Source organism: Rhagoletis pomonella, unplaced genomic scaffold (genome assembly GCF_013731165.1).
Source record: "Rhagoletis pomonella isolate Grant_MI unplaced genomic scaffold, Rhpom_1.0 Rhpom_scaffold_00001, whole genome shotgun sequence".
NCBI lineage: Eukaryota > Metazoa > Arthropoda > Insecta > Diptera > Tephritidae > Rhagoletis > Rhagoletis pomonella.
The window spans coordinates 37408304-37418806 of record NW_023458555.1 but is presented as its reverse complement, the minus strand read 5'-3'; the positions used below and the strand labels follow the sequence as shown (position 1 = coordinate 37418806).

The following is a 10503-nucleotide window of genomic DNA, read 5'->3' as shown; positions in this document are numbered from 1 at the left end:
GTTATCAGAGTGTAGCGAGTTGTCGAAATATCAAAGTTAACTAAGTTATCGGAATTTATAGAGGTATCCGAAGTTTATCGAGTTACCGATTTATATCGAGATATGTAGAGCTTCTCATAAAAATAGAAACGCCGTTCGGGGTTGGCGTAAAACTGTAGGTCCCTTCCCTTTGTGTGACAACATCAAGACGCCCACCACAAAGCGGAGGAGAAGCTCGGCCAAACACTAACATATGTGTAAGCGCCGTTCTATTATTATTATTACACGTTGTTGAGTTATCGAAATTTTTAGAGCCCTCGAAATGCAAAATTATCGCAATTTATCAAAACTAGTCAAGTTATCGAATTGTTTCAGTTATCGGACTTTAGTGTTTTTTAAATTCATCGAATTATCCATGTGTATCAAATTATCGAAATTTATCAACAAACTGGAATTTATCGGATTAATTCCAAGTTCTGCCCAAGTCCTCCAAAGAGCTTCAAAGATATAGGAAATTGTAGTCACGTTTAAGTTCCAAACTAATTTTGTATCTTATAAATTAATCGACCTGCTTAATTGGAAAACCTCTCCAGGTCTCTTGAAAAAATAGAGTTTCGACAGTAACTGGAACTCCTAGTGTAGTATTAATACTAAAGCATACATTTAGGAGGCATTTCCGTCCACTTAACAAACCTTTAGCAATGGTAAGGGGATCCTTTAATCTTATCCCACTGTGTTCAAACTTTGTATTAACAACAAATTGTTTCTGGATCGTAACTAAACTGTGGGCTAGAAAAAAAGTGGATTAAAAAATACTTACGACCAACCTAATAAATATTGATTTTGATTAAAATCGTAGATCTGTTTTTACATATGTATTGCGGTATAAAGAAATACATATGTATGTATGTATGTATCACTAATAATCGTACACATTTTCCACAATGTCCTTCACTGTTCTAATACATCACGCTTTTTTTCACCAAGGTATTCATACGCTTTTATGTTCGAACAAAAACCTAACCCAGATTTGCTTCACGGAAGTTGTGAATGAATAAACATTTGGGGAAAATATCATGTAATACATGTAAACTCCTACAGGATTCTACTCTGTATGCCTGTGTATGTGTTTATATTTGAAAGCAACAACAAAATCACGTTACATACCAATGAAGCACAGCACAAAATGTAATGATGGCAAAAACACAGCACCAATTCATTCATAACTAAAAGAGGACATTGAACTTCTGCATGTGGTTCCTTTATACATCCCTACAGACATACGTGCATATGTAATGTGTGCGCGTACATAGGTACCAATCTTATAAACAAAATTACAGCTGAAAAAGACCGTTGTATGCAGAACATTAACAGCAACAAAAGACTGTGTGCTTTTGGGCATGAATGAGAGATTCGAAAGTATATTGGCCGTTAATTGCGCGGAGAACGAGAGTGAAACCGTACTAAGGAGTGTTGATTTAGACTGGAGTAGAGTGTGTTCAACGAAAATGAATGAGGTGTTTTTCCGAGTATGCATTGGTTGTATTGGGTTTGAGAGCAACAGGCTGCGTGGCGTGCCGGCGGTAGTGATGGCGGTGGTGGTGAGTTCCCTTCGCATGCCTGCGGTGTAAATTTATTGTTGTTGCCACCCACGCACGTTTGTTGACAAACAAAAGTGCAACACGTGCTGCCCAAAAGGGCGACATTTTGTTGCTGCAAACTTGCTTACTTTCGCTTGTAATCGTTGTGTTAGTGTAAGTGTGTATGTGTGTAGCAGTTGCTATATGTAGGCGCGCAAAACGTGTGGGGCGCAGGCGTCAGTATAGCTGTAAATAACACCACAAGCTGTCAAAGCTGTCAGTAGAGTTATCTGTTTTTACTATATACCACTACTGCGTGTATATGTTGGTATTTGAGAAGTGAAATGCTTTTGTAAAATATCGATTTTTACAGACCGTCATCACAATGTGAATTGCTGCACGGTTGATTCGTTTGCTGAAAAAATGGCAGAAGCATAAAAGTGGCTTAAAAATGTTTAAATAAAGCAAAAATAATGCAGTATACGAGTAAGGCGTAAACCAAAATAAGGAAAAGTGCACAAATATTTAAGACTGAGTTAATAAGTTAAAAAAAAAAATTGAGTCTACTTTGGGGCGTGCAATAGCAAGTGAAATAAGCCAAAGCCTGTGGTAGTGCAGTTTATATTTATTTCTTCCTAATTTATTGCATTTTCCCTACGAAAGCGAATAAACTTTTGGGCAGTGAAAATATCGAATAGCAAAAAGCTAAGCATTTATTAAAATCCAAATTCAAAACGCTAGCAATATGATTAAAATGCGACCATATGTGCCATCGAATCGTATCGCCGTACGCGACTCCATCGACGAGGAGATCAGTGACGATGTGGATGATGACGTCTTCATTAAGGATGCGCGCACCGCCAAAGTAAGTATCCGTAGACAGAAACATTAAATTTACACATACTATGTACTGAGAATCTAAGTGAAAGTAATTAATGTCCCTTCTGTCCTCCTACACACACACACACACACACGCGCACACACACACATACAGTTAAGCGAAGAAAAGGGCCTCAAACGTCCGCTAATGGCGCCGCGTCGCAAGAATGGCAAATTGCACAACTCCGTGCCGATTATGATGAAACATCGCCGCTGTTGGCGTTGTTGTGAGCCTTTTTGCTATGGCCTTGCCGCACTCACTGTCCTCATTGCCTTGATTAGCCTAGCAGCGCTCATTTTGACTATGTTCCCCATACCCTTGCAACGCATCAAAGTTTGGCTGAAACGCGATCCTACAGCGGCCGAAGGTGTCGATTATGCAGCGCTAAGTGGCGGCGCTGTCCAATCACTTACGTATGGCAGCAGCATGGGCACAGAATTTGTGCCCTGCACTCAAATTAGTGTACAGCGTATTTGGACGCAAACTTTTCCGCGCATGAATAGCGAGAGTCCGGTGCGTAAGGCTGATTTAGATGGTGACGATGTGGAGGATATCATTTTTGGCTTCGGTGTGGGTGAGTGACAGTTCAAAATGCTTTTGTGGTTATTTAAATTAATAATTTGATCTTCCAGATGACAATATCCAATATGAAGGCTTCACATTGCCCAAATGCAAATCGGCGCAGGGCGGCGACGAGGTGCCTTGTGAAGGTGGCGTTATTGCGATAAATGGCGCAACAGGCAGTTTACTCTGGCAGACATGGAGTGTGGCAAATGTTTTCTCGCTGCTCTGCACTTTGGATATCGATCGTGATGGTCATCCCGATTGTGTGGCTGCCGGCCGGCTGGGTGTAAGTGTTTCGCTTCTGCGAAAATGTCGGGATTTGGGATTTTGTAAGAATAGGGAAAATTCGGAAATACTGTGGTACAGGAATCGCTTGCGCGCAAATTCTATACCAGTCCAGCTAGAACTGATTGGCATACGATTCTAATACATATTTACTTTGAAAAATATGTCCATACGAGCTGAGATCGGTTCAACACTGTTTGGGTGTGACAGTTGTTAGTCAATTGATCCCTGAAAATTTAAATAATTGAAACTGTATCTGCAAACATTTTATTCATGAGTAAACATCTTAGCTCTCGTTAACCCAGCGGAAAATCCGTAATTACTTCTTGTGTGTACAAATGAAAATTCATGGACTGGTTCAAGGCCACTACGCGAATAGTTTAGGACCATTTCCGGGTCATTGCGAAACATGTTGAGGTTAATTTCCGGACTAGCTCATGACTATTTAAGGGACCATTTTGGAACTAGTTGAGAACTATTTTGAAACTAGTTCACGACTGTTTCAGGACCATATCGGGATTTGCGATTATTTTTCAACCATTTTGGAACTAGTTCATGATGATTTTGGGGATAATAAGGGGCCTATTCGGAACCATTTCATAACTTATTCGAGATCATTTCGGGGCAAGTTCACGGCTTTTCGACTGTTTCGGGCCCTTTTCGGGACTATTTCGGGACTAGTTCGGGATCTGTTCCGGACTATTTCAGGATCTGTTCCGGACTTTGTCAGGATCACTTCGGAGCTATTTCGAGACTAGTTCACGTCTATTTCAGGATAGTTTCGGTACTAGGGTTAGAGATTAGGTCAGGACTATTTCGGGATTAGTTCGGTGTTCAGGACCATTTCGGGATATTTCACGACTATTTTGGGATCACTTTGGGACTGCTTCGAAATAATTTTAGAACTAGTTCGGCGTGGAAATTTTAATGAAATGACTGGTTTCTGAAAATTTGTAAAATGACTAATTTTATATTTATGTTTAATTTCTAACCTGCCCTACATATTAACATATGTTTGTAACTGAATCGCCTAATGCGTTGCCAGCTTGTTTACTCATCAAATTTACCTGGCACTAACGCCTTTTTTTATTATGTCTTCCAGCTCGATGAAATTCATTTAACTTTTTGATGCCCTCCGATATCTCAAGGTGCTCAAAATAAGCTTTGGTTTCACTGATGACCTCTATCTGCGACTAAGTAGTCCCGAAGACAATTAACCAATTTGTGAAACAGGAGATAGTACCCGCAGATTAAATGTGGCCAAAGCGCTGCAAAAGAGTTGTACAATACAAAATCATTCTTAAGTTTATTAGCCGTCAAATTCACCTTGGCCTCTAGTGCTTTGTGATGTGGTAGGCGACTGTTTGAAATAGTTGTCAACACAAAAATATTCGACAAATTAGGCAGAAAAAAAGGATGGTTCCTAGAATATCAACTGTTAGGTTGGAACTGGACGCCACACACTCCAGTTGTGGGGAACTTATTACTCGTAATATGCCATTTTATACGGTCGGGTATTTTATTTCTTTACTCGGAAACAAGTTGGAAAGAATAACCGACTGAACAAATTCTGGAGGTGGAAGAGTAGCTATGCCTACCAGACTGGTCTAGAAGTGTAGCCCAAAGGGCTGCTTAAACTTATTCTTATTGCGCCGGATTCTGCAGAGAGAAACCATTGGTATAGCACAATGAGCTCCGATGACACCGTCAAGAACCATTACTACAAATTTTTGAGTTTCAAGAAGTTGTTGTGAAGCCGCAGCAATGACATCAGGCTGGTTACGACACTTGTCACAACCAATTGCGATTCCACTTGCTCCAAATAGGTGTATTCAAAGTGTCGGAATGCCGGCTCTGCCTTGAAGGCAATACAACTTATGAGCATATTCTCTGTCAATATCTGGATTTGTCCAGACAAAAATTTATCCACTTTAAATTTTCAATGGTCGAACCTTTGTTATAAAGAATTCGACTACTAAGGCCCTTTTAGGATTCATTAGGGAAGCCGAAGGTATCTTGGCCACACTGGGTTAGGGAATCTCTCTTTAAGAGATACCAAAGATCCTTTAGGTCGCGGTGTCTTAGACCTAAGAACTAACTAACCATCGCCACACTTATCTGCAGACTTTCGTTTGGTCCGTCTGTGTAACGGCTAAATTAATCAATTTACGTCATGTCATCCTTAAGAAGTGGTTGTATGCCGCGTTTATTGGCATCTCCGTGCCATGCATGTCTGGTATCCTCGCAAAAATTGACGTTCATATATCCCATTGATGCCAACGCAGCGCGGCATTGCTAAAAAATTTTTCTGGCTATCGACGAAGATAGTGACTTTTCCGGATGAACGCCGAGTAGAAAATGAGTAGCTGGCTTCTCTGTAGCATAGGTTTGTAAGAGGGTGCTATCGGTTGGCAAACGAAAATACTGACTGATCTGTGAGACTCTGACTGAAGACTTATGCCTTTATGTTGCTCCATCTCTGAACCATACGTACAGGTCATTGTACCATTATCTGACATTGGTAGACTTCTGCACCATTCTTCTTTGATCGGAGCCTCTATAGGTACTTTTATGTTGAAGTTCCCAATCCTATATTTGATTCCATTAAGTCGAATCCAAAGTTGATGTATGCCTAAAGTGTTCGGTTTCAATATGTTGGCTTCTGAGGACGTTTTTTGAGGCTCCACAATGAGCGTGTAGCGGTTGTAGATGAAAAATCTTGTTTAGGCCTCGAAGATACCCTACTCACCACTGCTTGCGAGCTTTTACATTTTGCCAATAGTTTTGTTGTTATTCCCTTTATCAAGAGCTTTTCATAAGACAAACGCTCCCAAAGATTAAAATTGGTCTGATGACGGTGTTGTACATATCATAGGTAACGTTTTCGCGTCAGTCCCTATTGCTTGTAAACTCTCTGCCCTACATTCTTTTTCAATTCGATTTGGAGTCCAATATAATGCCTCGGCATTTCGCTTGTGCACAAGATAAATTCTGTTTTTGAGAGCTTAACCGGTAATCTGTTCTTGTTGGAAGAGATGTCATCCAGAGCTTTTAACATTAGGTCATAGGGTATTGGTGTACAGTACTCATTGCCATCCGGAAAATACCTCTTTTTTGCCGTTTTTGGTAGTCCATGAAACGATTCAGATGTGTCTATCCTTAAACAGATATCACCCGTTTACTTCAACACTGTACAAAGGATGGCTCTGTAGCCATGAGAACCAACTTAACTTGTGTTGTATTGTGAAAAATAATCCTATACATTATATTGGGGATGAAATTGTTCGATTGCACAGATTTATAGGTTCATACGTCAATCTCGTAGCTAATAGGCTGCCCAGATAAGCCAACAAGCGGCTACTTTTGAAGCGATTCAATAGAGGTTCTAGAGTACGTAAAGCCCTGAAAGACAGAGCTTTCGTGCACCTCTTCCCCGACTCAAATTTAAATGTATCGTCTTTATAGAAATTTCTCTCATAAAACGAACAACTCTTCGCCCACAGATGATCTTCGCCATTAATGGTCGTAATGGCAACAACATTTGGGAGTTCCGTGAGGTTGAGGTGGAAACAAACTCGCCTATAGTAATGGATCTATATACGATTAATATCGTACGTGATTTGGATGGTGACGAAATATCTGAGATACTCGCAGCACATCTCGAAGAACGTGAAGAATCCAAAGCGGGACACATTAAAATCATTTCCGGCAAGACAGGCAAAGTTATACGCACCATACCAACACCTTTCAAGGAGGAAGTGTTCGTGCCACTACAAGTGCTCACCAAAGAGGACGGCACTGAGTTGCTGATGATCACTACAGGTGGCCAAAATACACCTGGCGGCGTTTACACAATAAGACTGCTGTCGCTAATGCAGTTTACAAGTGAAAAAGAGTTTACGCCGCTATTCCAAAGTAAACACACCGGTGTCATGGTGCCGGCGGTGATTACCGACATAACCGGTGATCAAATTTCGGATATTGTGGTATCGTCATTCAATTCGACTGTGTTTGCTTTTGATGGCCACAATTCCAGCATGTTGTGGAACTACACATTTCCGGCAAGTGAAAGCGTAAGCACCATTGTGCCGGGCCACTTCAATCACGACAATGTGACAGATTTTATGGTAAAGTATAATACTGGGCCCGGCTTTCCAGTTTACTATTACTCTCAAACGACTATATTGGATGGTAGAAATGGCAAACCATTGCTGGATGCGATGATGACCGACTCAGGCGGTTCGAATAGTTTGTTGGGTGGCGTTTCGGTGTCACAAACTTTTGGTGGCGATTTCTATTTGCATTGGCAAATGCAATGTAGAAATAAGTACGATGCGAAAGATGCCTATGAATTCATACCAGGTAAGATTTATTGGAAATACAAAGAGTTTAAGTATTGAAATGGTGCATTCCTTCTGCCGCGCTTAGACAGCGACATCATACTGCAGTCACGTGCGGACACATGCCGACTGCGTTACAATACCTCGACTGTACTTAAACTTTATGCGATAGCGCGCCACATCGAACCGCCAGGCGCAGTAATTTTTAGTACAGGTGAGTGTGATGCATTGGGTAGCAGACAAGACTCAAGTACGTACGGTTTTTTTTCGTTTTTCCCTAAAAGACGATATTGACGTACACCTTAACCACACACAACGCCCGCAATATGCCAAACAGAATTCGAAATCTGCGCTTAAGCATCCCAAACTTTTGAAAAAGCTGTTAGCCAATCGCGATGAACTGCTGAAGAAAATCGCAGCCGGCGCTAATTTAGAGAAACTGGAGCAGGAAGCGAAGTTTGAGACCGCCGCCAACTACAAGGGGAATCCGTTGCGGAGTTCCTTATTCGACCAGAATTCATTGCAGGAAATGCTTCCGAATAACGAAATACCCGCCGAAAATATATATGAACCTGCCAAGCAAAACGGTTATGCCAACTACTACGCCGGTGGTTATGGCGCAAATAACAATGTGCCGCTGCGTGAACTGGTATTAAAACGTATATTTTAAGCGCACGTATGCCTTCAGCCTAGTCATACTTTCTTCTTTTGTTTTACTCCTTCTCAGCAAAAGGCCTACGAGTCTGAGACGGGCGCACGTGTGCCCGAAGACTACGACGCACTCTATGCCGACAATGACAATGAAGTGCCTCTATCGGTGCCGCAGAATGAGCATCCCATAAGGTTACGCACAAAGTATCCCGGCAATCGTGACGTGCGTAGCGATATCACCTCCTTCGAGGATGAGCAAAACGCTACGCAGACTGTACCCACTGGCGGTGTGCCACAAAATAGTTTGGAGAAACAAGAGCCACTTAGTTTGTGGGATCTCGAAATGGAGAAGGAGGAGCGTGATGCAATCAAGGAGTCGCACAAATACGATTACTCGTCTACGCGTGATGACGCAATAAAGAAGAGTAAGCGTGGTCGTCCCACGCGTGATAATACTGCACAAGCGCAGGTGGCGGAAGATGCCGAAACAACTTCGGGTAGTCCTACCACTGGCGCCGGTGAATCGGATGAATGGTTTTTAGCCTCGATCTCTTCAACGGGTGTGCTCTTGAAGTCGCTAAATGGCACACGCTCTTCCATAGATTTTGCTTTCGTTGTGAATATACGCGAATCGGAAACATATCCGCCGCTCTTTTTGCCACAGGATCTCAATTGTGTGGAGGAGAAGATAAGCGCATATAAAAGTGAGAGCCGGATGTTTTAGGTTGTTTTTGCACACACAGGATTGTGTAATTTCTTTTTTCTTCTATATTTTAAGGCTACACTCTGGACAATCTACGCATACTGCGCAAACAATTCCTAAAGCAATGTTTAAGTGATCGTCTGGTGAATGTGACGCCGCATGTGCCGCAATATGAATCACAGTTGATCGTGACACGCATCGGCATTTCGTGCACGTGTCGTACCCTGCAAGCGGGAGAGGTGTGCTCCGAGCTGGATGATATACAGACGCAGCGTTGGACTGAGTACATGGGCAATGGTGGGCATGGTTACTATGCCAATTAGATTTAGCAATTAGTTAAGGCAAAGATATACTAGTGGGGGGTAAGGAAGAAAGTTTGACTATGTAACTAAATTAATTTCATTTTTTCTGATTGCACAACAGTAACAACTTCTTTAGTTTCTACTTTTTGGGTTCTGAAATGCATTTTTACAAATTATTTTGTGTATGTCAATGTTTATTGTCATTGAAAAGTATGTATTTTTACTTAAAAATGTCCTCTATGCTATACGCAACTAAATATTAAACAAAATAAAAAACAAATTTTAAATCATCAACCAAGAGTGCCGTTTTTCACGCTCAAGTTCTGAGTTTTGAGAATAATTTTTATGTGACGTCACACTGGTGCATTTGCGAGAAATGCTAAAACGCGAGCAAGAACGGTTAGTCAATTATTTAATTTTTTGGGTGTACTAGAACAAGAGACACCCCGACCTAAAAGATCCTTTGTATCTCTTAAAAGGAGTCCCTAGCCCAATATGGCCAAGTTACCTTGGCAGACGAATTCCTTACACCAAAGTTTTCTATCATCGAAGATTTAAAATAATAATAATGATGATATGAAAAGATGACTAACAATTCGCCTTTCAAGGTTTAATTTTGCGCAGTTTAAAAGTGCGACTAAATATTTCAGCTTGAAACACCGTGGGCCATTTGCCAATGGGAATTGCAAGTTTGGTGCTAGCTCCAAAGATACCTGCACCCGCCCTGTCCGCCATTCTTGAACCATCTGTGTACCAGTGTACGTATCTGAGATCAAGTGCAGGGAGTCCATTTGCCCCATCTTCGCGATCAGAAATTATCACTTGAAATTTTCTAACAAAGCAGATCTCTTTAGTTATGGAGTCAGAGATTCCACATATTACCAACCCTTGTATCTTCCCAAGAATACCAGCATGAAGCTTCTTTGCGAAGAAGCCGTCGTAAGATAGTCGAAGTTGCAGCTCCTTCATGGCTGCTGTTTCCTGGATAAAAATTTGGAGACGAGCCCATCCTATGGATGCATAAGACACAATCGGGCAAGAATGGAAGAAGAAGAAATTTTGCAAGAAACCCGTAAGCAAGTTGCACAAGTGTGACGTCATACAAACAGCGATTCCGGAAAATTCACTGAGAGCGGAATAGCGGTACCGATATGGGCACCACCTTTGTTCTCTACATCATGAATATATGGACATATGTAGAATAGGTAGATAGATAGAG

General features: G+C 41.4%; 1 protein-coding gene across 1 annotated transcript; it reads left to right on the top strand.

The window, feature by feature from the left end:
• Nucleotides 1-1952: 1952 nt before the first annotated feature.
• On the top strand, nucleotides 1953-9531 carry LOC118743856. The gene is made up of 8 exons (XM_036476623.1): nucleotides 1953-2424; nucleotides 2554-3013; nucleotides 3072-3289; nucleotides 6792-7650; nucleotides 7717-7842; nucleotides 7913-8277; nucleotides 8356-8983; nucleotides 9058-9531. Exons 1-8 carry the CDS (start codon nucleotides 2305-2307, stop codon nucleotides 9303-9305), a joined length of 3024 nt encoding a protein of 1007 aa, XP_036332516.1. The 5' UTR covers nucleotides 1953-2304; the 3' UTR covers nucleotides 9306-9531.
• Nucleotides 9532-10503: the final 972 nt, after the last annotated feature.

What these genes read in the sequence shown, in the direction of transcription:
- LOC118743856 (XM_036476623.1), top strand. Translation starts at nt 2,305, where the DNA reads ATGATTAAAATGCGACCATATGTGCCATCGAATCGTATCGCCGTACGC. An exon ending in TGGCTGCCGGCCGGCTGGGT is followed by an intron (nt 3,290 to 6,791) that starts GTAAGTGTTTCG and finishes CTTCGCCCACAG; the next exon opens with ATGATCTTCGCCATTAATGG. An exon ending in ATGTGCCGCTGCGTGAACTG is followed by an intron (nt 8,278 to 8,355) that starts GTATTAAAACGT and finishes ACTCCTTCTCAG; the next exon opens with CAAAAGGCCTACGAGTCTGA.